Raw genomic sequence first — 26,694 nt, 5'->3', positions numbered from 1 at the left:
ACAGACACAGACACACAAAGACATACACACACAGACACACACACAGACATACACACAGACACACACAGACACAGACACACAGACACACAGACACACACACAGACACAGACACACAAAGACATACACACACAGACACACACACAGACATACACACAGACACACACACAGACATACACACAGACACACACACACAGACACACACACAGTCACAAAGCAGGGAGGCGAGCCAGGCATGCTAACACAGACCTTTAATCCCAGCACAGATCTCTGTGAGTTCAAGGCCAGTCTGGTCTACAAAAGCAAATTCAAATTCCAGGACAGCCAGGGCCTTTAACCAGAGAAACCCTATCTCAACTCCCCCACCCCCACCACCAGAAACGTAGGTAGATGAATCTGATCAAAATATGTTGCATGAAATTCTTGAAGAATTAGTAAAACATGTTATTAAAAAATAAAAATAATTTTAAAGGAAAAAAAAAACCCAGCTAGACATAAAGTCTAATGAGCAGAAAGCGTTTTTAGAGTACAGTGTTTGGGAATGAAGGGATAAAGCTGAGTAAATACATTGTCCGGGTGGCAGGTTTAAGTCCTTTAATTATTGTCAGTATCTGTTGTAACTTACTCAGTATAAGTACATTACAGTAAATAATAAGGTTAGAGTGTAGCCTGAGATTGTGAGGTCCTGCATGAGGTCCTCAGCACTACTTCCGGAAACAGACATGCAGCCGTGTAAAAGAGTTGTTGTTAATACTGTATCGCTTTCTTGGGGATTGTTTTTGTAGGTTGTTTAGCTGTTGGTTGTTTGCTGCTCTCACTAGCTACCTGGTGGCTGGAATGGAACTTACTTTGTAGACCAAGCTGGCCTCAGACTGGAGACCACCCTTCTGCCTCTGCCTCCTTAAGTACTGGGGAGATGGGGCTTGAATCTGAGTTCTCTGGTGCCCTTCCTTCCTCGAGCCCCTCAGACTGTAAGTGGAGAATGCAGGAGAGGGTGGTGGCACAGGATCCTGCCACCCTTGTACACAGGGACCGAAGACTTAGCCTCAAGAGTTTGGAGAAAGAATTATTTACTACACATCTACCCCGTTTCTGGTGTTTTCTGTACATTTGTTTTCCCTGAAGCCTGAAGAAAACCTCTATCCTCACTGTTCTGTCTCACCAGGCAGGAAAGGCACATCTCAATTCTAACCTTTGTTGATGGTGCGGGCTGCCGAGGGCAAAGAGGACACTAAAAAATATCAGATGGAGCAGGCAGGAGTCTGTCAGATCAAGAGACAGGACTTGGAGAAAAAGCATGCGCACTGGCCTGCCAGGAGTCCTACTGACAGATACACTTGTGTGCAATCACGCTTCGTCTTTTAAATTCCTGGAGCATCGGCCTTACAGCCCCATGGAGTCCCACCCACAGCTGCGTGTAAGCAATTATTTCTTTCAGCAAATATGTTTTGGAGCCTTCCATGTTCTGTGTCTGAGGTGGGACAGTGGAGACAATACTGTATCTAAGAATATGTTGACTTTTGGGGAAAACAAAACAAAAACAACAACAACAAAAAAAACCCTAGTCCTGTTTGTTAGCCAAGGTAGATTGTTACCATAAAGAAAAGTGAGGCTCCCTCCTGTGCCTATTCTTCCAACTGATACATTTTGCATAGTAACTTTTCGTACAGGTGCTGTTGTATAGTGGTTTCTCTGACGGCTTTTGATAACGGGAGGAATACTTTTTGTAGGTAAATAGCTCATTCTTGGTTAACTGTATTTTTTTAAAGGCAGAACTGATCTTTTTGCCTCCACCCATACCCCCAGTGCTGGGGCTGGAATGGGAGGCCTCCCTCACAGCACCCTCGTGCTGTATCCACTGAGCTATAATTACAATTTACGTGGCTTCTCCTCGAAATTCCTATGTATCTTGAAGCTCCCCTCCCCTGCTTCATTGTCTAGTGTTCGGCTTACTGAGAACAGGCTCTCCCTTAAGGGCTGTGTGCAACAAGCTCTTTACAGGGGCTGTGAAGGTGTTCTTACACAGAGCGAATAGACTTTCCTAAGAAAAGAAAAGAAGAGAAAAAGTCCCGGACATATAAAAGAATGAACTGGGGGGTGGAGAGATGGCTCAGTGGTTAAGAGCACTGACTGCTCTTCCAGAGGTCCTGAGTTCAATTCCCAGCAACCACATGGTGGCTCACAACCATCTGTAATGGGATCTGATGCCCTCTTCTGGTGTATCTGAAGACAGCTACAGTGTACTTATATATAATAAATGAATAAATCTTTTTTTTTCTTTTTTTCCCGGAGCTGGGGAGCGAACCCAGGGCCTTGCGCTTGCTAGGCAAGCGCTCTACCACTGAGCTAAATCCCCAACCCCATGAATAAATCTTAAAAAAAAAAATGAGGGCTGGAGAGATGGCTCAGTGGTTAAGAGCACTGACTGCTAGGGGTTGGGGATTTAGCTCAGTGGTAGAGCGCTTGCCTAAGAAGCACAAGGCCCTGGGTTCGGTCCCCAGCTCCGAAAAAAAGAACAAAAAAAAAAAAAAAAAAAAAAAAAAAAAAAAAAAAAAGCACTGACTGCTCTTCCAGAGGTCCTGAGTTCAAATCCCAGCAACCACATGGTGGCTCACAACCATCTGTAATGGGATCTGATGCCCTCTTCTGGTGTCTGAAGACAGCTACAATGTACTCATATATAAAAAGTAAATAAATCTTTAAAAAAAAAAAAAAAAAAGAACTAAGCTGACACTGGGATAAAGCTGACTCCTCCCCCTCTCCTTGAGTACCACTGCTAACTGTATCCAGTAATATGTTTTTAGCAGGTGCAATGAATCAAGGTGCCCAAAAGAGTCTAGAGAAAGAGGTGATGCTAGCCCATTGTGACGACTGGTTCCGAAGGCCAGATTCTGTGGTTCCTTCTTGCCCAGGGTTTGCATAACAGCCTTTGCCTACAAATCACAGCACTGTTCCGATTCTTAGAAAGGCGCCTTCTGTCCCTCTGCTCACCCAACCCCACAGTCCTCTGTGCTTGTTAGTATCATCTGTCACAGCTGAAGTTAAACAACAAAAAGCATGTCAGGTGAGAAGCTGAGAAAGACACGTGGCTGTTTATGAGAGATATACCATTACCATCTAATGCAGAGTGGAAGGAAGCATCTGCCTTCTCTTAGCCCCCACCTCCACACTCCCCTGGGCTTCCAGAAGGTCCCCTTCTCCTCAAGCCTGCCGATTAGCCTGTATTTCCAACCGTGTTTATTCTCTCTGGCTCCGTAGCAAACGCCCTAGGGGGGGAAAACCTGGCTCTGTGGATGCCTGGTCTCCTGGCACATTCAATTTCTTTCAATTAGGAGTCTCTGCTGGAGACACAATGGGTTTTGGTGAGCTCGGATTCTGACTGGTTTTTTCTTTTTCTTTTTCTTTTTTTTTTTTCAAATGTACATGAAAGATCTGATTTCCTCTGTGATTCTTTATGGCAGGAGAGAACAGGCAATTAGATTAATTTCTGCTCTGTTTTCTGGAACGTTCCTTTCTCTTCTCTTCTCACGCCACCTTTGTTTCTTCCCATGTCACTCCTACCCTTTCTGTTAATAGACTGTTCGAACCCTTTGGTTTCCTTTGGATGGAAATGGATTTAGTAAGCGTTGTCACAGCTGGGTTTGGGTTTGGGGCCTTCTCCACAGCCAGGAAAACCTGCTCTTTTAGTCATATTCTGGGGTGGCTCATAGGAAACTGAGGAACACAACCTCCAGTCCCCTGGTGTTTGTTAAGTGGCTTGATGGGGTTGTCCAAGAGTCTAGGGAGTAAGACCACACGGAGAGGAGATATGCCCAAATTCAGGCTTCCTGGAAGGAATCCCATCCTAACCTCCCCTTTCCTGAGCACCCGGTTTCTTCTCAAGGGTTTTTGAGGGCTGGGGCAGTAGCTTGGTGGCTGAGCGCTTGCCTGGTGTACATGAATCCAGCCCATGGTTCAATCCACAGTACCAGTATTGGGGAAAAAATGATTCTGATTTCTTCAGTAATTCTCCACCAGCCCCTTGTAATTCAGCTCGAAATTCTCTCCAGGACAACAGGACAGGATGGAGAAGCAATGTAAAGCTGGGGGCAGGGAGGGGGATGCTTCTCCGTTCCACATGCAATGCCTCCCACCCATCTTTAGCTTTTTAATGAAGACCTCCCCACTGCAAGCAAAGGAGAAAAAAAAGAACCACGTGAGATTTAAACTTTAATGGGGGGGGGGGTGGAAAACGCTGCCGTTAGTCTCTCTCCCAAGTCTCTGCCAGTGAGCCCAGAGCTAAGCGATTTGCCATTGTCGACCCTAAATCCCGTTTTTGTTTTTCTCTTTTAAAGTGTGTTTACAGCTGACCATTATGGGAGAAATGACGGATGTAGCCTGGACCTCTTTAAAAGAATCAGACTAACTGTCAGGCTGAAACCTCTTTCTAAGGGCTGTTGGGCGGAGGAAGGGTTTGGAATGCCCCAATACCAAGCCACCTATACCAAGCTGCAGGGGTTCAGCTAATGAGACCATTTCCATAGTTTGACATCTGTATTCCTGGTGTCTCTAAGCTTTCTGTTCCAGCTGTTAGTAGTACTAGAGAATTTAGGGACTTAGGGCAATGTCACCATAGGTCTAGAAGGCAGAGGAGGGGTACTATCTGTTTCTCCACTATAGCTTCAAATTAAAAAGAAGGGGGAGTGGGAGAGAGGCCGCTGTCCCCACCCTTTGTGATACCTGCTGTGTTACACCAGCTCTCTGACTTCCATCCACAGAAAAAATTCTCTCTATTGAAATGTATGCATTTCTTTCAACTAAAAGCTACTATGAATTGATTATTTTTGTCTTGATGACAAACCCAGCCAAGGAGCTTTTGGGGGCTGGCAAACTTAGGGTTTCAGAAAATTGCCTGCCATACAACCTGTGGTTTCCAGTCTTACATATTCTTTTGCCTTCTCTCAGAGAAAAAGATAATGGAATTTAGAGCCTCGAGGAATTTTCCCCTTGAGGTAGCTTCGGTTAGCTGGGTAAACCTACAGAGGTTCCTGGCTCCTATGGGGGTTCTGCGAGTGAAAAGCACTGAGCACCAAGAAATACAAGTATAAAAAAATGAGGCATAGTGGCCTCCCACTTGGGAGATGGAGGACGGAAGATCGGAAAACCAGGAGTTCAAGATCAACCTCAGCTAATTAGTGACTTTGACGCCAATGGACTTCACAATGAGACCATGTCAAAAGAAAGAGGCAGGTCCTGGGGGTGAGATGGTTCATTGAGAGAGGCTTGCCTAGTATGCGGGCAAGGCTTTGGGGCTTGATCTCCAGCACAGCAAAAATAAGTAAGTAAGTAAATAAATAAATAAATAAATAAATAGGAGAAAGTAAAGGTTTAATATAAAAATCCACCCCATCTTGACCATCAGTGGCCTCTGTGATCAGCGTGGTCTCTACCTGAACCCTCCCACCCTCAACCCCAGCCCTCATCAAGACTGGGGGAGCTGGGTAAAGTGCATTGGTTTGGTCTTGACTGGGACTTCATGCAGTACTGGGGATTAAACATCGTTGCCTAGGGCCCCATGTATGTCTGGTATACTCCCTGAACTACAGAGTTACCTCCATCCCTACCCCAGGAGTTAAAATTTGACTGATGAAGGAAAGAACTTCCCAGAGTTTGGAAGCAAAATCTCAGGCCTCAAAACTGACCTTCCCAGCCCCATAACCCTCTAAGTATAAAATGGCTGGGTCGGTGGCAGCCCTGAGAGCAACTACTAGAACTCCAAATACAGCACAACAAAACTAATACACCCCAAATACACAGCATGGTTAGCTGATCAGTTCAGATGAAACTGCCACCGGGTCTGGTGAGAGAAATCCACCTGCCTTCCGGTCCACTGAGTGCTGCAGCAGGGACTGAGAGGACAGGGACTCCCTCAGAACCCACCCCAGTGCTGGGGGTACTGTAGGGGGGGGCAGGGCAGAAGGTGTCGGTTTTTCTTGATTTATGACCACTGCACCCCAAGCCATCCCATAAATTTGGGGGCCGTTTTCACCAAAACTGTGAGTTACGATTTTTCAAATAAATACACTTTCCAATCAGACTGGGTTCTGTTTAGGTTGAAGGCTTCCTGGCTTCCCGAAGCAGACGTCTCTCAGTGCGGAAAATACACACAGGAGGGAACGGAGCCGGGACGAAGCTCAGACAACATAAAAACTTGTGTAAACACGTTGTCATTTACAGACTTCGGAAGAGAAAGAGAATGGGGTGGGGGGGCGCAGAAAAGGGAGGGGGTGGAGAAAACACATCATGTTTAATTCTCTCAAAATCCTCCGGTCTCAGCCTGGAGGGAGGACACGGAAAATTTAATATTCGTTTTCTGTAAGCTTGATTTATGTTACTCATTAGAAAAAGGCAGGAGTGGCGGGTTTACCTTAAATAGATTTTGAATTTTTTTTGAGGTTGTTAAAAATGTAAGAATGGATAAGGTTTATTCTCTCTCTCTCTCTCTCTCTCTCTCTCTCTCTCTCTCTCTCTCTCTCTCTCGTGTGTGTGTGTGTGTGTGTGTGTGTGTGTGTGTGTGTTTTCACCCAGCCCTGGAGGACCTATGTGTGGCCACACCCTTCTACAAGTAGTCAGAAGAGTCAGAAGAGAAGACAAGAATACTCTCGTGAAACTATGAATTTAATGTTAGATAAAAGTCACTTCTGGCTTAGACTTTTCCCCGACCAGACCACTGCTCATCTCAAGAAAAGGGGTCACAAGGAGAGAGGTATCCTCTCCAGGCTCACAAGGTCTAAGCTCTATTTATTAGTCTGTGTGCCCATAGGGAAATTCCTTCCCCTCTCTGGTCTCATTTTCCTTGGAAAGCTAGAAGTGGGGGATCCCTCCTGTATCTCTGCAAGTCCCTCACACCAAAGTGAGAAGGCTTCACTTTCTAACAGCGTCCTGGAGACACCAGCCCCTCCCTGGCTATCTCTTTCTGCTCAGGGGAGCAAGTCAGGCCAGATTGGAAAACCCAAGACCCTCTTTTGATGCGACCAAGAAATGTTTAAGGGATTTGCGCGCTCAGGCTGCCGCAGCAAATGGCCCGAGGGCTGATTTATAGCGCGTTCCTGCGCGACGCGATTCCCTAAGACAGCGAGAATATTTTACACCGCGCTAATATAAACAGGCGGCCGGCCCGGTCCTTTTTATGGAGTTCCTGTAATTACCCGAACCCTGACAGGTCCTTGATTTACTGCCCTATTTAGATAAGGGGTCCGGTGCGGGGATTGCCCGTGGCGTCAAGGTCACTGGACTCGGCGGATCGCGGGGTTTGCGCGGGGTTTGCTGTGGGCGCCTGGGTGCGCGCTCTTTGGAGCTTGCAGGCCGCAGTGGGGTGAGCAGAAAGGGGACCAGCCTCTCTCCAGGGCATCGCAGAACCATCCGGGAAGTTAAGGCCTAGGAGGTAGCCGACCCCATCCCCCACACTGGTTGGCAGATAAAACCAGGCGAAGGTATGGGACTGGGATTCGGGTTCCCCTGGACTCCATCTTTATCCTGTGGGATGGCAGCTGGGTTCTATAAGACCAGTAGGACAAGGAGAGGACCGAACCCCACCAGCAGAGGCCAGTGTCAGTAGAATCCGGTGGCCTGGCAGATTTTGCTGTGTAGTGGGGGCGGGGTTGGGGGGAGGGGTGCAGCTTTTCCTCCAGTTCCCCAGCATCAGACCAACACTCACGAATGTTGTGAGTTGAGTTTATTCTTATTTTATGTGGTGCCGTGGCATTTCAACCACCACTCCATCCCTGGCAAACCTTACTCAAGCTTCCACTGGATCTCAGTGGCAGGCGGAGGAAACTGCCAGTTGCCCAGATTCAGAGAAAGAGAGAGAGCAGAGCTGACAGTTCCAACTCAGGTGGGCTCCGCCGTTTGACTATTGCCTGCTTCTGGGACACCATTGATTTAACCTCAGAGGATTGTATTCTCCTGTCTGTGAACTTTGAAAGACTACTTGCCAGAGTATCACTGGGGGCAGACCTGGGAAGCCGACAGCTTTGTGGGGCTGACAGGAGACTCCCCAGTGTGTATGGCTCCCAAAGCTTGATCTGCAGAAGAAGGCTGGAGAGTAGACCACATCTCCTCTTTTGACCCTGGCAGGTCTATGCAACCAATCCTGAAGAGACAGAAATTATAAACTCAGTTGGCTAACCTCATCCCCTTCTCTGCAAATGGGGAAACTGAGGCTTGGAGATGAAACAGTAACCTTATAGAGGAGGCCAGCATTTGACAGGGTTAAAAGTCACAGTACCTGGGAGACAGAGGCAGCAGGATCAGGAGTTTAAATTCCACCTGAGCTAAAGCCTGGGTTATCAGGAGACTCAAAGACCAAACAACCAAACAACTCCATAAACAAACAACTGGAAGCCTCATCTTCTGCTCAAACTCGTGCAAGCCCCCACATTATCGCATAGTCTGAGTCAGGAAAAAGAGCAACCCACTAGTAGACCTCGTCCCTTCCCCACCCTGTCTTGGGCTCATCTGAGCCCCAAGTGTCATTCAATGCACTTTGGAAGAATGGGCCTGGAGTCTAGAAACCTTGTCCTCTCCTTGATATTCATAATTTTGAGTGTCCCACTCCAAGTCCCACCAGGTCTTACACAAACCCCCTTGAGTCAGATCCTGAGGCACTGTTGGGGGTAGGGGGAGGCTCCCTGCTTTTTAAACACTCATTGGGAAGCAGGTGACTTGGGAGCCTTCAGGGGCCTCTGGGATTGTGGGGGGTGGGGGGGTGCCTCTTCCCTTGCACTTAATCCATTCTCTAGTGCAATATCTAGGCCAGACATGCAGGCCTAAGTGACCTGTGTAATGTCAAGAGAGTGGTCCCCCATTGCTGGGTAGAAAGCTGCGCCTTTTTATACGGATGCTGGTGTGGCCCCTATGTGAGTGTCCTTTGTCCTTGTGGGTGGCCTGATAATATGAGCACTGTTGTACAATTTTATTTTGTCAATGTGACTATCTCCTAAGGCTGTAAATACATGGAAAACCAAATATGCATCATGTTTGAAACCATGCAGCAGGCAAATTGGGTATGTAGACTTTGTGGAGCTATGGAGCCTGCAGATGTATGAGAATGCCTACTCATGAGCTATTGAGGGTCTGTATGCATGTTTGTTGTCTAGTGGTTTTTTTTTTTTTTTTTTTTTTTACTTCTCTCTCTCTCTCTCTCTCTCTCTCTCTGTGTGTGTGTGTGTGTGTATGTGTGTGTGTGTGTGTGTATGTTTGGGAAGGCTGATACTATTGTTGGTTTTGAGACTGGCTTTCAGTGCTGCCCAGTCTGCTGTTTAATTTTTTTAAATAAATGTTATTATTAAAAAATGTACAAATAGGGCTGGAGAGATGGCTCAGAGGCTAAGAGCACCGACTGCTCTTCCAGGGGTCCTGAGTTCAATCCCCAGCAACCACATGGTGGCTCACAACCATCTGTAATGGGATTTGATTCACTCTTCTGACGTGTGTCTGAAGACAGTGACAGTGTACTCATATGAATAAAAATAAACATTTTTTTAAAAATGTACAAATAAATAGAAAAAAAATTTCACATCCGAAATAACCAGACCCAGAATCTGCTTAACTCGACGAACGTTTATACAGTTAGAACAAGCATTTGGAATAGAAACCATAACGTTTCACATTAAATTTTACACTTCCGATATCAAATCTACTTTATGCACTTATCCACCACCAAAACCAATAAATAAATAAATAAATAAATAAATAAATAAATAAAAATCCAGAATTAAAACCAATCAGCTTTAGATCTTTTCTCCTGACTTTCATCCACTAAAGATTAACGGAACTCCTGGACCAAGTCTACCTTCCTGCTTCAGCCTTCTAAGTTAGCTCACGCTACTTGTACCACTGGTAAGTTGGGGGTTTTGGGAGTTTGGGTTATGGATATAACTCTGAAGAATTTGTAAAAAGATAGAAAGGGAAACTGGGTGTGGTGGTGACCTCCTGCCTGAAAACCCAGAACTCAGTGAAGCAGTCTAGGTTAGGTGAGACTCTGTTATTAATTAATTAGTTAAAATAAAATAAATGCTTGTGGTCTGGCAAGATGGCCCAGCGGGTAAAAGTGCTTGTCCCCAAGGCTAGCCACTTCAGTTTAATCCCAAGGATTTAGGTACTGCAAGGAGAGAACTCCCCAAGTACATTACAGCACCCACGTGCTCCTTACAAATAATTCAATGTAATTAAAAATGCTGTGAGAACGTGTGTGCACCCCTACATCCTGTGTTTAGAGGTATGTGCCTTTGGTAAAACTGGCCTTGTTATCCCCTGAGTACCCAAATTGGAAGCTCCTATGTGTAACCCACTCCGGGGCATGACAGACATCCTGTAGGAAAAAAATCCTAGGAATGTGTGGATCTTGCATTAGTGCGTGCATGCCATGTCACTATTACTGCTAAGGTGGACACCATCTGTAAGAACACCACATGGATGTTTGTGTGTGCCAGCAGAGGGACAAGCCTGTGTGTGTGGACCTGCCACTGAGGCCAGGATGAAGATTGCTGGATCAGAACTAGGCTGAGCTGAGAATCCAGCCCCTTCTCGAGGCGTTATTCTTTTCCATCCAGGTTCCCTCATCCTGAGAGTGACTCCCAGCCCGCAGGGCACAAGGACCCGCGGAGCAGCTGCGGAACCGGCGCCTTCCCGGGGAGCCTTCTTCAGGTCCCTAGCTGAGCCCAACCCCAGCGCTGCGGGCGGGCGCCAGGCGCCGGCCAAAGCGGTGGGTTTCCAGTTCGCCTGGGGCAGGAAAGTGAGGTTCCCAGTACCTCTTTCCACTGCTGTTCACAACCTCCTGCACAGCCACTCCCCACAGGTGGGACCTTGGCCCTCAGACCTCAGCGACTTAGCTTCTATCCACGCCACAAAGTGAGCGTATTCCCACAGAAGTCCACGTTTGCACAGACACGCAGAAATTTCAATTCGCGTACATTCCTAGGACTTTATACACGAGGGCTGTCATCTGTTGAGCCCACGACCAGCTCTACATTCGTTTTCACTTACCCACTTGCTATTGGACCTCACATCCCGTCTGCGTACGGTGGCCTTTCTCCCACTGTCCCTGCCTGTTAATCGTCTTATTCACAAGATGGGCCTCAGTAAGCAACTTCCGAGTGGCTGGATCAAAAGCGAATTAAAAAGAATTTGACATCATCGCATTTCCCCCTTAACTGACATTTGACAGAAAGGCATATTTCCCAAAGCCCACATAGAAAAGGAGGAGAGACCAGAAAGGCTGGTGAGGTTGGAGGGGGTCCTAGGGACCTTAATGGAAAGACGGAGAAGACCCAGAGTCTCAGGCTTAAAGCCTATATCCTGGTCGCCCAAGTTCCTAACTTTTGGAAAGCCATCTTTTTTATAGAATTCCGCCTTGGAGAAGTGCTCTAGGCTGAAGGGGAACAGCACAAGGCTCTACAGATAGACCCTGCCTCAGCGGGGTGCGTGTGAAGCGCCGAGGTGGTTTCTCCGTGGATATCAGGGGTGGGGGTGGGCCGGTTTCTTCCAGTGTGAGCTTCAGTGGAAGTATCTTTACAGGATCAAAGATTTTCATGCAGGTGGTGAGCCAGATGGAGTAGTAGCCCAGCAGTCGCCGGCTCCTAGCCCTACGTGCGAATCTTCCGAAGACACTGGGGAGTCCTGCCACAGAGGTGCCTCGGGGCCAAGGCGCCGCCAGGCTGCCTCGCCACCAGCTCGGCCTGCCGGCGTTTACACCGAATCAGGCGCCTGAGAGGCTAGAGGAGCAGAGATCAGCCACGGTCTCCACCCCCAACCCCCAAGCCCGGAACAAACCGGTCAGTGCCCAAGAGCTGGAAGCGCTCTCCCATTCCCGCCCACTTCCACCTCGGCCTCTGAAGGCTCTTCTGGGAGTCGGCAGCTGGGCGAGAACTGGATCTCTGGGAACCACCTTGCTGGGCAGTAGCTCCAGGTCCAGCCTGAAGCCGAGAACCTAAAGGCGGGGCTGGAGGTGTTAGGGCCTAGTCTACTTCCCTGCTGCGCCCGATGGCCTTCAGGCTCCCACGATGAGCAGGGTTCTTAAAATTCGGATTCGGGAAGGCTAGATATCCTATTCTGAATTTCTGAATTTCAGACCTGAAAACAATAGTTTTGCTTTGGTCCTCAGTTTCCCTATCTGTGAAATCTATCTGTGAAATCAAGTGTGTGTGTGTGTGTGTGTGTGTGTGTGTGTGTGTGTGTTGATGAAGCTGTCTGTTTCCAAGGGATGATTCTAGAATCCTTTCCTTGGATCCAAGAAGAAAGGGTGTAGGTTCAGTGCAGGGCGTGAGCAGGCCTGGCCTCAAGTTCGTAGCCCCCGCCCTCCCAGGAGGGGAACTGGGAGAGGGGAGGGACATAGGCGGGGCCGGTTTTCAGTCCCTGTGGTCAGCTTAGAATTGTGTGGCGCTTGCTGAGTATAAAACTTGGGACTGCCACCCCCTTCCCTCCTCCTGCCATTGGCTCCAGCTAGAGGTTGACATCAAAGCAAGGCCTTATATAAGCAGGATCCTGGTGGCAAGTCCGCAGAAGGGTTAAACCCGCTCTTTGGAAATCCGAACCCTTCTCTCTCGCTGCCTACAGAAACCTTCAAGAAGTCCGCAGGTCCTTCGTGTCATCTCCAGCCTTGCTCAGGACTCCTCCAAAACCCAGCCAATTCGCTGCATTGGAGCCCACGGTGACCCCCTTCTGTGGGGCGCATGGGGCGGTGCTAATTGGGCTGGCAGCACAGGCCAGGAGGCTCTCCAACATGAACCTCGTGGGCAGCTACGCACACCATCACCACCATCACCACTCACACCCGCCGCACCCCATGCTGCACGAACCCTTCCTCTTTGGTCCGGCCTCGCGTTGCCACCAGGAGCGGCCTTACTTCCAGAGCTGGCTGCTGAGCCCGGCTGATGCTGCCCCAGATTTCCCTGCCGGCGGGCCACCACCTACCACCGCAGTAGCAGCGGCTGCCTATGGTCCCGATGCCAGGCCGAGTCAGAGCCCAGGTCGGCTGGAGGCTCTTGGAGGCCGCCTGCCCAGGCGAAAAGGTTCAGGACCCAAAAAGGAGCGGAGGCGCACAGAGAGCATTAACAGTGCGTTCGCGGAGCTGCGTGAGTGCATCCCCAATGTGCCTGCGGACACCAAGCTCTCCAAGATCAAGACTCTGCGCCTGGCCACCAGCTACATCGCCTACTTGATGGACGTGCTGGCCAAGGATGCACAAGCAGGTGACCCCGAGGCCTTCAAGGCTGAACTAAAAAAGACGGATGGCGGTCGCGAAAGCAAGCGGAAAAGGGAGTCGGTGAGTCCAGGGGCTTATAAGTTCCAGTCAAGGGTTGCGGGCTGGGGTAAGTAAGAGTAGGCCTGCAAACAAGGCAGAACGGTGTTGTTCTGGGTGTGATTCTGAAAGGCTAGGGAGGGTTCTGAGATTGACGCGGTCTGCCATTGTGTGCACAGTCATTACTGAGTGAACACAGAATCTTGCTTTTTAAAAGTGATCCTAGGGCCTTACAAAATGAACTGAAAACCTTGGGTTTCCGTATTACAGTTTGTTTTAAATTTGAAGGTGTTCTGAGTCTTCTTTCCTGGGCCCTCCTGGAAGCCAGGTTGAGAATGAAAGTAGGAAATGACGTAAATGCTAACTAACGTATGAAGTTCTCCCAAAACATTTTTTTAAAAGTAAAAACAAAACAAAACAAAAAATGAATACGAGCTTCATACTCTAATTTGCTTAATTATGAATATCTGAATTACCCGGTTTCCATGGGGTTTATTGGAAAGGATTATCTACCTCAATTTAAGCACTAATTGGAGAAACAGAAGCCCACTGGAGGGAAAAGTGGGGTGGAAAATCAGCTCAACTATGGTTCTAGTCTGCTCCTAGTCTGGGTCTAGTCTGGGACCTGGGTGGTGGGATAGACAGTCTCAAGGCTTTGTATATGCGACAAACAGGAAGGGCTTTGGCCTTTGAGCTTGCCTAGTCAGCCTTTCTGGGTCTTCTCCACTTTGATCTTCCTCTTTAGGGTGGTGGGATTTCTGGCCCCCAGAGTTCTGTCTGTTTGGTAGACTTAGGCCTAGGCACAACTGTATGGACTGGGGGACCTTGGTGTCTATTATCTGAGCCTCCGGGCCTGTGGCAAAGTAGGGCTAACTTACCTGGAGCCACCGGAAAGACAGACTTCCAGCCTCAGTCGCCTGAGGCCTGGGCTGGGGAGCGGGCGGGAGGGAGGAGCACCTTGCTGGAAGCAGTTATAGGGCCAATCCTGATCCTTGTAGGGCACTACTTGTGAAGTAACACCTCACTGGGTTCCTGCTACGAGAGCTGGGCAGGACTGTGGAGGCCAGGCCAATTCTTTCCTCCCTAGGTAGTGAGGGAGATTCCCAGCACTGGTACTAGCCAGTACCTAACGTCCATCAAGCCAAGATCCTACACCAGGCTGAGAATCTGGAACGAGTTATAGAGTGGATTACTATTCCCACCCTTCCCACACCAGGCCTCTGTGGTGTGGGCTTCCTCTGCCCAAGATAGCAAAGCTAGGTTCAGTTTCCCCAGATTTGGCGAATTCTCGGTAGCAAACCTCCTCAAGCTGGTCAGACCATCCCAGATCCCAGGACCTAAGAGCATAAAGACAGATTTATAATCCTGATTGTAGGCTTCAACAAACAGACATCTGTCACTTAGTTAAGGACGAAGCCTAGTTACTGCTCCTCAACTCCCCTCCAAGCCGAGGAGACCGAACTGAATAACTTAAACCTGACTTTCTCGCCTTTGTTTGTTTGTTTGTGTCTGTTGGCAGCCTCAGCAGCACGAAGGCCTTCCTCCTGCCCTGGGGCCAAGCGAGAAGAGGATTAAAGGACGCACTGGCTGGCCTCAGCAAGTCTGGGCGCTGGAGCTAAATCAGTGAGAAGAGGCCGGCACCGAGGACCCGGCCAAGGCTGGCCCACCTGGCTATCCGGAGAGGAGAGGGCAGGACGCAGCGGCCACGGCAAGTCTCCGGGTACCCGCGCGCGTCTTGCCCAGTCTCTGCGAGCGCCGGCGGGTCGGCGGTTGCAACTACCCACTAGAATCGCACGTGCAATGTCATTTGAATTTGTTAATACATAAGAGAAAGAGAAATTTATATATATGTTCACTTCCCGCCGACGGCGGCTCTTGGAGGCTCGACTCAAGAAGGGACTGCAGAAGCCCAAGCCCCCAAAGACACACCCTTCCAACCCATCTGAGTGGAACTCAATCCCAAAGGCCATAGCCGCTGCGCTCTCTGGCTCGCTCTCTTGTCCCCCTCTTGGCTCTGCGTCAGTACGTGGACGCCTTCTTCTCGAGTTAAAATGCAATACGAATAATTGCTAGTTTCCAACCAGGAAGACTGACACTGCCTGGGTTGGTATCTCCTGAACAGTGGTGGTTTTCCTTCTTGTCGCTACACTTCCTACCTAGAGGGAAGGCGTTGTTTCCTTCCGCAGCACCTCTGCTTTCCGAGGGAAATGTTTCCCTTCTTTTCCCTTCCTTTTCCTTCCCTTCCCTCCCCTCTCCTCTTCCTTTCCCCTTTCCTCTCCTCTTACCCCTCTTTTCCTCCCTTTCTCCTTCGTTTCTTTCCTTTCCTTTCTAAATAAAAGCGTTCCCATTCGTTGCCGAATTTGTAACGTATTTAAACTACCTATCGTGCCTGTTGCTCTCAGGTATACATCTCCCTGCCCCCCACCCTCTTTCTACCTCAAATCAGTGTGACCACTCGCAGCCCCACCCTTTGCCAAAGCAGTATCTATGCTCTTGACTTAATAAAAAAGTTTTCAGAGAATCTCGAAGCCTTGTGTGGTACTGCTGTCGCCCCTGTAGCCTCTCCCTTTACCCTTCTTTGATAAGTACCAAATCAAACTGAGAGAAAGAGGGAGGCAGAGAATTTAAAATGAGGAAGGTAGAGTCAAGTTTTCAGAAGAGAGCATCAGGTGGGAGTCACTCGTGGAAATGGGAGGAAAGAAGCCGGAGAAAGCAATCAGATATAGAGACTTACTTGATTGGGAGTTCCTAAGGCCAGCTCGCACACTGGTGTGTGGATTGAGCTTTTGTGGAGGTACAAGGGGTGCTACCACACAAAGGAGCCCCGCCTCTGTGTTGGAGAATGCTGAGCTCATAGGTGTCGGCTTCCTATGAGAGCCACTCCTGTAGAGAGAGCCTGGGACTCTACTGGTCCTCTTAGCCCAACTCCAAGCACCGCAGGCAATAAAGACTTGCTTCTATGTGATTGCTATTTTATACATAAATAACCTCATGTTGATGGTTACGTTGAGGTTTTTTTCTTGCAACAGAACACTTAAAATATTTATGAGAACAAGTGTGGTGTATGATACCCGCGCGTGCGGCCAGAGCCGGCCTCCATGTCCTCACAAGCGCATCCACTGCTGGAGCATTTGCTTGGGGGTGCGGTGAGAGCTAAATACGGGGGTGCGCTAAGACAGGCATCTCCGCGGTACTGAATAACGGTCGCGTGCGAGCAATCGGTTTCCTGCGTCTGAACAACACCGAGTGCCTGCTGTCTGGCCACAGCTCCCAGGTCCACGGCGGGCCCCGAACTCGGCGTTGAGTGCGCGTGCTCAGATCTTGGCTTGTTTCGGCTGAGGGCCAGGAGGGAAGGTCTCTCCGGGGCCTTGAGCTGTGGCTGGAGATGAAGATGGAGATCCAGGGCGGACGCCTCCACCCGACATCAGGGTGAATATGGGGCCCCATTAGTCTCGGCTGTAAACACCGTGGCAGGAATTGCGAGGCCACGCGGGCCGTTCCGGACGCGAAGGAGTTAATAAAAGGTGTTTTATGGGCGCTAGGAAACGGCGGGGGAGGTGTGAGTTTCTCCCTGCTCGCGCCCCCCACCCTTTCTTTTTCTTTCCCTCTGCCACCCGCCGCCAGATCAAACAAGCCCGCGCTTTAACTAGACCAACACCTCGTCGTAATGAGCCGACCGGTGCTCCCCTCCCCCGGCCTCCGAGGCCCCTCCGGGACCCGCAGAAAGGAAACCCGAGGCTCGTTATGGTTTTCTTTCTCCTTTGGAAATTCTGGCCCGCGTGAGGACATGGAGCCAGGGAACAAACCTTCCTTAGACTCGAACCCAGGATTCTAGTTCAGGTCCTGATCACCAACTCTCTTAGGGGTCCCCGTTCCCGTTTCTATTTTTAGCATGGCAAAACATCCTAAGCTCGGGAAGAATGTGCACCCGCGTCCTCTTTCCTCACAGCCCCGGGGTGGAGAGGGTACCTAGCCTGGGTTACCTCCTCAGCACAACCTACACAACCAGGCTTTTCCGGGGACAACCAGGTTCAGCTGCCCCCAACCTTTAGGCTGAGGGGGTTAGACCCCTAAATGGAACTTCAGTTGCCTATGGTCCCATTCCCAGGTCCAGCAAGTGAGGACCAATGTTCATGAGGCACTAAATCCTGAGACTGACCGGGGTTTTCAAAGGCTTAATCACAACCCGCCCGCCCCTGGCCCTACCAAGGCCCAGCCCTAGAGTGAGAAAGGGACTGCGCAGCTTTAAGGTAAACCAGCCTCAGTCCGGGTTCCAGAATCATCCAGCTCTGTCCAGGGCCATGACTACAGAATCTCCTGGCTTCCCGTCCTTTTCAGCCTCCCACCTTAGCAAATATCTTCAGAGCCTGAGCTCTCCTCAGACCGGTGGTAGCAGCAGCCACGCTGAAGACAACTGAAGACCACCGGAGGCAGGCTAGCGACTGACTTAAATCATTCCATTAGGGTAGACTGGTTATGACTTAGCCTTTAGAACAACAGGATCGACAAGAGAATTCTCCTTGATGTGTGAAGGAACACCTCTGTGGACAACTATGTAGTGCCTGAATGATCCTTTCAGGTAAAAAAAAAAAAAAGCATTCATATTTATTCTTCTACCTTTGCTGTTTTGTTTTTTATTTTTCCGTGTTTTTGTTTTGGTCTCACTCTATAGCCCAGGCTGGCCTCGAACTTGTCAATCCTCTTGCTTCAGCCTCCTGAATACTAGGGTTATAGACCTTGCTTTTTTTTTTTTAACCTTTATTTCTGACCTGAGAAAATAAAGACAAATTTTAACTTCCTTTGCTTTGTTCTATTTTTTAAAACTTTTTTTACACTGACCAAATATTGCCTTTTACATTAAAACTGCAACCTCATTCCCTTCAGTTACCAGTATACTTTCAATACAATTTCAATATTATACCCAAGCCACATTTTCAGTGTCTACCGTGCACTGAACCCTGTAGGTATAAATAATGAATAAGCAAGGGTCCAAACACGGATCGGAACCCAACACAACCCAAATATCGGTCTTGAAAGAGTTATTATTATAACTTCCACACTGAATACATCTTTTCTTACGTTTAAAAACAGCAACTAAAATTCACAAAGCGGGCTCCTCAAACCCTTAGCATACACAGAAGCCTGGCTCTCCCTAGAGGTCAAGATTTAGGTAGTTCTGGGCTCAGACAGGTAACAGACAAAGACAGACAACAAAAGGTCATTAGGGCTGGGATCAGGGGCTGGGGATTTAGCTCAGTGGTAGAGCACTTACCTAGGAAGCACAAGGCCCTGGGTTCGGTCCCCAGCTGGGGGGGGGGGGAGGGCTGGGATCAGGGTGAGGACATGGCTGTCTTCAGACACCAGGCTTTCCCTTATGCTTTGTAACACCTTCTGGCTGTGTGCCTGTGCCTGCACACTTCTGTGTATGTGTGTGTGTGTTTACCTAGGTAGCCAAAGTCAGTTTATTTCATCTGACTTCCCTTGCAATAGGGTAAAATAGGAGAAAGAAGGGGTTATACCTGTGAAGGGGTCTGGGACTCTGACCTCCTCCCAGACCCCTCTCTGCTGGAGGGAGAGGGCAGCTCCACTCCCAGGACCTCTCTTCTGTAGGTAACCTTCTGAGCCCAGGAGCCTCCTTCCCAGTATTCCATAAAGCAGCCGCTCAGTTCTTACACATGGGATCCCCACTCGCCTTTTCTGAGTTCTCCCACTTCTTAAGGAAAATGATTAATTCACTATTAGTGTGTGCGGGTGAGCGTGTGCAGGTGTGTGTGTGCACGCATGAGTGTGTGAACATGAGCATGGAGGTCAGAGGACAACCACATGGAGGCGTTTTTTTCTCTTCCCACCTTCCCCTGGGCTCCAGGGAACAGACTTAGGTGATCAAATGTGGAAGCCTGCTATACTACCTCACAGCCTGATCTGCTTCTACCTCTTTGAGCACAGTTGAGTCCCCAAAGCCTAGAAGGGAACCAGATAAGCATGAGGCTTCCTTGGGACAGACAGGGAAAGAGGAGCATGCAAGTCACTATTAGCTCAGGGCCACAAGGCCAGGGGGAAGCAGTAGGAACAGAAGGCAGCTGGGCCTACTTAGGATGCAGGGTCCTTTAGGAAAAGGCCAGAACACCTTCTCTCCACGCAACCCACAGTTAAACTATGGCCCAACAGAATCCTCATAAAAGAAACGAAACTTTGAAAAAAAAAATCAGCTAGCCTCATTCTTAAATGAAAAGTGACTAGGGAGAAAAAATATGCATGTTCTAAAGGGTCTGAAGCCAACTCCTGATTTCAACCCAATTTGTTTGGGTAAAAAAGAAAACTTCTTTTTTTCAGCTGAGAGTTTTTACAGCTGAGCTCTCCCAACCCCATAAAAAACACGGTTTATGTGGGAAATAGTGAAAGACTCTTAACTCTAATACACATCGTCTAATGTAAGCAGACACAGGCACTATATAAAGCTCCTGCAGATGTTACTAAAACCAACAGAAATGCACATTTATCCCCCACAGAATGGACAGTGTGAGGCATCAGACCTCAGCCCACAAGCCCACATCCACTGTGCAGCCTGGCTGGGCCTCAGCTAGGGCTCCAGGCAGCCCACAGAAGGGGAAACTGAGACTCCACAGACAGAGAGGAGGAGCTTGCTCAAGTTCACGTGCAGGGTGTGTCTCACTTACTATCAGCTTCTATTCCTAATGCCGGCCAAGTCGCCTGCCATTTCTCTCTGTCTGTCTCTCTGTGTCTCTACATGCTTGTGTGCACGGTGCTGGGGCCAGAACCCAGGGCCCCCCACATGCCAGGCTGTGCTCTACTCCTGAGCCAGCTCCCCAGCAGCCCAGCTGAACCTCATTTTCCTTATCTACAAAAGGAGAAGAGTCATCTAAAGTGTCCCCGGGCCCTGTCCTGTAACTAGATCAGGACGGCATCGCATTAGCTGTTCTGTATAGCGAACTGGTTCCATTATTTGATTGAACCTGCCCACAGCCTACTTAATTGAGTTTGTTCACTTTGGAAAAACACAGACTTATTTCTAGCGGGCTTGTGTTTCATGGACTTGCCCAAGGGCACATGGCCAGAGAATGAATCCCAGGGTCAAGGACATTATACTCCATATAGTGAAGGTAAATGAAGGCTCACAGAAGGTAAACTGAGGCTTACATAAGGCTCTAGCATTCGAACAGAGGAAAGCGTCTGTCTAAGGCAGCACTGTTTAGTAGAAACTCTGTGCAAACCACAGAGGTGTTCCATATAGGGAATTAAAAATTGTAGCTATATTAAAAATAGTAAGAAAGGGGCTGGTGAGCTGGCTCAGTGGTTAAGAGCACTGACTGCTCTTCCAAAGGTCCTGAGTTCTATTCCCAGCAACCACATGGTGGCTCACAACCATCTGTAATGAGATCTGATGCCCTCTTCTGGTGTGTCTGAAGACAGCGACAGTGTACTCATATACATAAAATAAATAATTCTTAAAAAATAGAAAGAGAGGGGTTGGGGATTTAGCTCAGTGGTAGAGCGCTTGCCTAGCAAGCGCAAGGCCCTGGGTTCGGTCCCCAGCTCCAAAAAAAGAAAAAAAAAATAGGAAGAGATAGGTCGGCCAGAAGGTTCAATGGCTAAAGGTGCTTGCTGCCGAGTTTGAGGACCTGAGTTCCAGGGATTAACTCCTTTACATGTGTGCCTGGCATTGTGCCTTCCCTACTGCGACACATGTGCACACAACACACACAACGAATAAACACATGTAATTAAAATTTTTCTTAAAATCATTTTTAAGCCTTCAAAAAATTATGTTATGTGTATGAGTGTATGCATGTATGTCTGTGTACCACATGCATGCCTCGTGCCTGAGGAAGCCAGAAAATGGTGTCAGACCCCATGGAACCAGAGTTACAGATGGTTGTGGGCCAAACACAGATACTTGAGAGCAACCAGTGCTCGTGACCACTGGGCTGTCTTTCCAGTGCTTACATTTTCATTTTAAAAAAGACTTAAGGGGTTGGGGATTTAGCTCAGTGGTAGAGCGCTTGCCTAGGAAGCGCAAGGCCCTGGGTTCAGTCCCCAGCTCTAAAAAAAAGAATCAAAAAAGACTTAAGGCTGGTTCTTTAATCCAAAAATAGGTAAAGGGGGGGGGGCAGAGAGAGACACAGAGAAAGACAGAGAGGCAGAGAGACAGACACAGACACAGAGACAGAGAGAGACAGAGAGGCTTGTGCTAGAGAGACAGCTCAGTGATTAAGAGCCTTCTGGCCTTCAGGGGCACCAGGCACACATGCAGTACACATACATACATGCATCCAAACCACTTACACACATACAAATTAAAATAGTCAATCAGCAACACAGACTCTCAGTGATCATGTCAATCAGCCACCACTTTTTTTTTTTGTTTGTTTTTAAACTGTTTACTGTAACTGATTGATTGTGATTGGATCTCTTGAGTAGTCCAGGCTAGCCTTGAACTCTCTGTGTATGAGAGGGTGACTTTGACTTCTGATCTTACTTCCCTCCCTTAGGTGCTAGGAACAGGTACGTGTCATCACAGTTAGTGCTAAGAACGGAACCCCGGGCTTCATGTATGCTAGGCCAGCACTCCACCAATCACGCTCACTCTTTAGCTCCTGAGTGCTTCTGATAGTGTTGCTTAAACCACCTGGATTTACCTGTGGCTTTGGATTCAGGAGTTCAGTCTTTTTTATTTGTTTGTTTGCTTTGTTTTGTTTACTAATTTATTTTTTGAGACTGTGTCTCACTGTGTAACTCAGATGATCTGGAACTATGTAGACCAGGCTGACCTTGAACTCACACAGATCCCCCTGCCTCTGCCTCATTGATGCTGGTATTAAAGGTATGTGTCAGCAAACAGGGCCAAGAATTTGACTGTTTACTCAATGGTGTAACTCTTAGGCTCAAGAGCTAAGGTTCAGACTCAGACAGGGTGTAGAGAGATTTAGGAGGGCAGGAATTGGGTAGTATGGTGTGGCATGTCCTGGGAAAGTCTTTCTGGTTCCAGATCAAGTCTAGTAAATCAGGAGCCCTCGGGCCAATCTTCTTCTAGCAGCTTGTCCTTGAATGTCTCAGATGTTCAGGGCCAGGGAGTGGTGGCACATGCCTTTAATCTTAGCACTACAGGTGGATCTTTTGTGAGTTCGAGGCCAGCCTGATCTACAGGGTGAGTTCCAGGACAGCCCAGGCTACACAGAGAAACCCTGTCTCAAAGAGGCAGTCTGGCCACCAGGGCGCGCTCTCTCCTTGGTCGGTCGGGGAGAAAAGAAAAAAATTTAAGCTGGTTGTGATGGCACACGCCTTTAATCCCAGCACTTGGAGGCAGAGGCAGGTGGATCTCTGTAAGTTCAAGGCCTGCCTGGCCTACAAATCGAGGTCCAAAAAAAAAAAAAAAAAAAAAAAGGTGGTGGCTGGCCGTATCTGTCTTCGTTTCAGGTTTCAGGCTAAAATGGATACAAGTCAGTGTTTTTGAAGCAGAATATCACACACTGAGGTCAAGAGAGAGGCCTGCTGGACTCTAGAGCATATATTCACAATGGCTTTCAGCTGGTTGGATGAGCTGTGCGCTGGTGTCTCAACTTTTCTTTTCTTTCTTTTTTTTTTTTTTTTTTTTTTTTTTTGGTTCTTTTTTTTTAGGAGCTGGGGACCGAACCCAGGGCCTTGCGCTTCCTAGGCAAGCGCTCTACCACTGAGCTAAATCCCCAACCCCTCAACTTTTCTAAGTAAGAGCTGTCTTTCCATAGAATGGGAGACTAGCTCCGGGAGATGCTGCAAAGATCTGGGACGGGTGAATAATGCCTAGAAAACTGCCTGGCATTGAGAAGAGGTGGACAACGGCCATTAACATGGCTGCTGTGGTGGCTGGGATGAACAGTTTGGCTTGCTCAGAATTCCTGGGGCAAGGCAGAGTGGGGGTAGTGGTAGGCTACTCAGGCCTGAGAAGCGGTGGTGGTGTTTGAGAGTGTGTGTGCATGTGTGCATGTGTGCAAGTGGCGGGTAGAAGACTAGGCTGTGTGCCTTTGATCACCGGCCAGCTGCAAATCAAGGGCATGGGGCCAGAACTCTAACTCCCTTTCTGTCGTTGCTTGTCTGGGGCCTTGCCTGCATCAGTAACAGCAGGATTTGTGGCCCAGGCTGCCGCCGACCAAGGAGAGAACGCCCCCTGGTGGCCAGACTGCCTCTTCTGCGCCGTGAGTGCAGAAAAGTCCTCCCAAAATCTAAAAGGCTTTCTTGACAGAGCAGCACAGATAGATGGGAACCCTTGCTCTAAAAGCCTAGGAGATTCTGGGCACTGAGAGGAGACACAGCAGGCTTATTGAACCGGAAGTTCTGGGCCTGATGCCAATTTCCGAGATAACTCAGGGTCTGCAGTCTAAGATCACTTGGGCTTTCTAACCTGAAGACACTCAGAGACAAAATATGTCTGGGGCCCCTTACTTTGCAAAGTCCAAAATATAGGGCATACTTTCTACAAACAGAGGCCACTGAAGGCATGGCAGTCATGCAGTAATCGACCTACCTCCTGCTACCATTCTGCTGTACTGGGCTAATGGATGGCAGGGAGTATTTTCCGTAAGACTAAAGCTCTTACACTTCTTTCCTCTCTCTGACACGATCAACTTTCCTCTTCTCTGTGTGCTGAGGGTGGCATGGTGCATGTGAGAGGCCCACTACAAGATCCCAGGGAAGGACTTGAACTCTTGGTGAGTCTGTGTGACTGTCAGCATATACCTCAAGGTTCCATGGTTCTCTCTACCTTTTGGAAGGTTATCAAACAGACAGCTCTCCTCACTATCACTCCATGTCCAGCTTTGGAAATATTCCTAGGCAGAAATACAGATATGATATCAGCAACCAGGGAGAAAAACACCCTCAGCTGGGGATGGCTGCCAAGACACTGCTCAGGTTGAATTCAACCAAGTCCAACCTCATGTTATTTAGACAAATCCCTGGAGGGCCAGGGTCCTATCATCATGGTTTCCCTCAGTCCTCACTCGGGGGTGTCCAAGGTTTCACCTCTGGCAATTGCCCACTGAGGTGGTCAAGAGGGAGAATTGTTCTCCATCGAGATGTAAGCAATATCTAACCTTCCTCCTAGAACCCGAAGACTAACCAAAGCATGACTTCACCAATCCACTCTGGGGGAACCAAGGAGTTTGCTGTGTTTCTGCACAGACCACAGTTAAGAGGTTGCACAGGTGCATGGGTGACCCCAAACAGGTGCACTGGAAAGACTTCACCCAGCAGGAATGATGGCTTCCCCACAGTTGCAATTGGTGGAACCCCTCTTTAGTTCAGTTCTCCCAGACTACAAACCCTGTTTTTTCCTGAGTCCCTTTAGGCCAAGTGCAATTAGGGTAGAATTGCACACAAATGGCTGGGAGGAGTGCTGGAACCTCAGGTGAAGGTCTAATGACCCTGCCCACACCTTCCTTCTCTGAAGGAGTGTCAACAGTCACCAGGCTCTGCCGATCCACAATGGCCTCTGACAATGAGGCATGGTCTGATGGAGATGGTGGCAGTTTTGCTCAGAGGCCTGCTCAGTATCGACTGTCAGGCATGTAAGGTGCTTAGCATCCAAGCTGGAACACAGTGAATGATGACCAATACATGACCAGCTGACAAGTTCCACTCTCCTCTTCCTCACTACCACTGTTCCACAGCACGGGATAAAAACCTACAGAGAGAGCGGGTTAATGGCCCTTTAGAAGACACAAGTGTTGCCCAGATTTAAGTCTGCATTGTTGCCCAGCAGTGGTGGCACAGACCTTTAATCCCAGCACTCGGGAGGCAGAGGCAGGGGGATCACTGAATTTGAGGCCAGCCTGTTTCTAGGACAGCTTGGTCTACAGAGAGAGAGAGAGAGAGAGAGAGAGAGAGAGAGAGAGAGAGAGAGAGAGAGAGAGAGAGAGAGAGAGTGTTAGTTCTAGGGCAGTCAGGGATACACAGGGAAATCCTGTCTCAAAAAACCCAACAGACAAAAATAACAAGCAGTGTTCTGGAGAGACCGTTTAGCAGGAAAGAGGCTTTGACTGCTCTTCCAGAGGGCCAGGCTTTGGTTCCAAGCACCCATGGTGGGTGGCTCACAGAGTCACCTATAACTCCAGTTCCAGGGCATCTGGCACCCTCTTCTGGCTTCCCTGGGTGTGCACACAGGTAGCATAATGTACATATAACCTACATATAAAGGTGTCTAATGTACATATAAAATTTAAAAATTGGCTTTGGACATTGGCAATATGGCCTAGTTGGTAGAGCGCTTGCCTAGAATTCATGGTGCTATGACTCGACTCCCAGAGCCCCATCAAACTGGAAGTGGTGGTACATGCCTAGATTCCCAGTACTTGGGAGGTACAGGCAGGAAGATTAGAAGTTCAAGGTCGGGGTTGGGGATTTAGCTCAGTGGTAGAGCACTTGCCTAGCAAGCACAAGGCCCTGGGTTCGGTCCCCAGCTCCGAAAAAAAGAAAAGAAAAGAAAAAAAAAAGGGGGGGCTGGGGATTTAGCTCAGTGGTAGAGCACTTACCTAGGAAGCGCAAGGCCCTGGGTTCGGTCCCCAGCTCCGGAAAAAAAGAACCAAAAAAAAAAAAAAAAAAAAAAAGCTAAAAGTTCAAGGTCATCATCTGCTATGTCCACCTCTCTGGGGGTCCAACGACCCTTTCACAGGGGCTGCCTAAGACCATCCTGCACATCAGATACTTACACTATGATCATAACGGTAGCAAAATTGCAGTTATGAAGCAGCAATGAGAATGATTTTATGATTGGGGGTCACCACCGCATGAGGAACTGTATTGAAGGGTTGCATCGTTAGGAAGGTTGAGAACCGTAGGTCAAATGTTAATTAGGGCGCCCATACCTGGTGACCATTATACAGTTTAGAGAATACCCAGAAAGCACTAGGAAGCAGCCTACTCCCAAATCCACCAACCAGGCTTTTCTCACTTGGCATAGCGCTGGTAGCCATCCCTGGCTGCCTTTCCACGTGGTGCAGGGAAAGAAGCAACAGGCTATAGCCATTTAATAAACCTGTACTGACCTCCAGCTGTCAGGCTCCTTAGCAGAAGTGTGTTCCTGCACTGTCCCTCTCACTAACCTCTGAGGGTTTCATTAACCCCATTAACCGGGCAGGCATTTGTAGTCCTTTTCCCATTAACACTCTTGGGCTCTGGTAAGCTAAAACCTGGCCGGAAGGTTGGGTGTTCCTTGTTAACCTCCATTAGACCCTATTAAATTCCCTAACTAGAGTTGTAGTGGCTTCCTGGAATCCCTCATTAAAACTGAGCAAATCCCATGGAGGACGACCAGGGTGACCTAGGGCGGTGTGGCTTCGAAGCACAGCACTCCGGGTTCTTCGCTGTGGGGTTTGACGAGTGGAGCCAAATGAACCCTGGGTCCACTCCTGAAGTAGTTCTAACAC

At 48.7% G+C, this 26,694-nt stretch overlaps 1 protein-coding gene across 4 annotated transcripts; it reads left to right on the top strand.

The window, feature by feature from the left end:
- Positions 1-7,221: 7,221 nt before the first annotated feature.
- Hand1 (heart and neural crest derivatives expressed 1) lies at positions 7,222-15,804 on the top strand. 4 transcript variants are annotated; one of them, XM_087574004.1, is made up of 7 exons: positions 7,222-7,469; positions 9,802-9,876; positions 10,590-10,741; positions 11,381-11,456; positions 11,554-11,810; positions 12,592-13,300; positions 14,796-15,804. In XM_087574004.1, the coding sequence occupies exons 6-7, from the start codon at positions 12,758-12,760 to the stop codon at positions 14,901-14,903; spliced, it is 651 nt and encodes a 216-aa protein (XP_087430130.1). In that variant the 5' UTR covers positions 7,222-7,469; positions 9,802-9,876; positions 10,590-10,741; positions 11,381-11,456; positions 11,554-11,810; positions 12,592-12,757; the 3' UTR covers positions 14,904-15,804. The 4 variants fall into 4 exon arrangements, with proteins under 4 accessions (XP_087430130.1, XP_087430131.1, XP_087430132.1 ...); XM_087574005.1 differs by having other exon boundaries at positions 7,253-7,469; positions 10,590-10,834; XM_087574006.1 differs by lacking the exon at positions 11,381-11,456 and having other exon boundaries at positions 7,265-7,469.
- The last annotated feature ends 10,890 nt before the right edge of the window (positions 15,805-26,694 follow it).

The sequence above is a fragment of the Rattus norvegicus genome, chromosome 10 (genome assembly GCF_021556685.1).
Source record: "Rattus norvegicus strain SHRSP/BbbUtx chromosome 10, alternate assembly SHRSP_T2T, whole genome shotgun sequence".
NCBI classification, from domain to species: domain Eukaryota; kingdom Metazoa; phylum Chordata; class Mammalia; order Rodentia; family Muridae; genus Rattus; species Rattus norvegicus.
The sequence above is the reverse complement of the archived record's forward strand: the minus strand, read 5'-3'. Positions and strand labels throughout refer to the sequence as shown.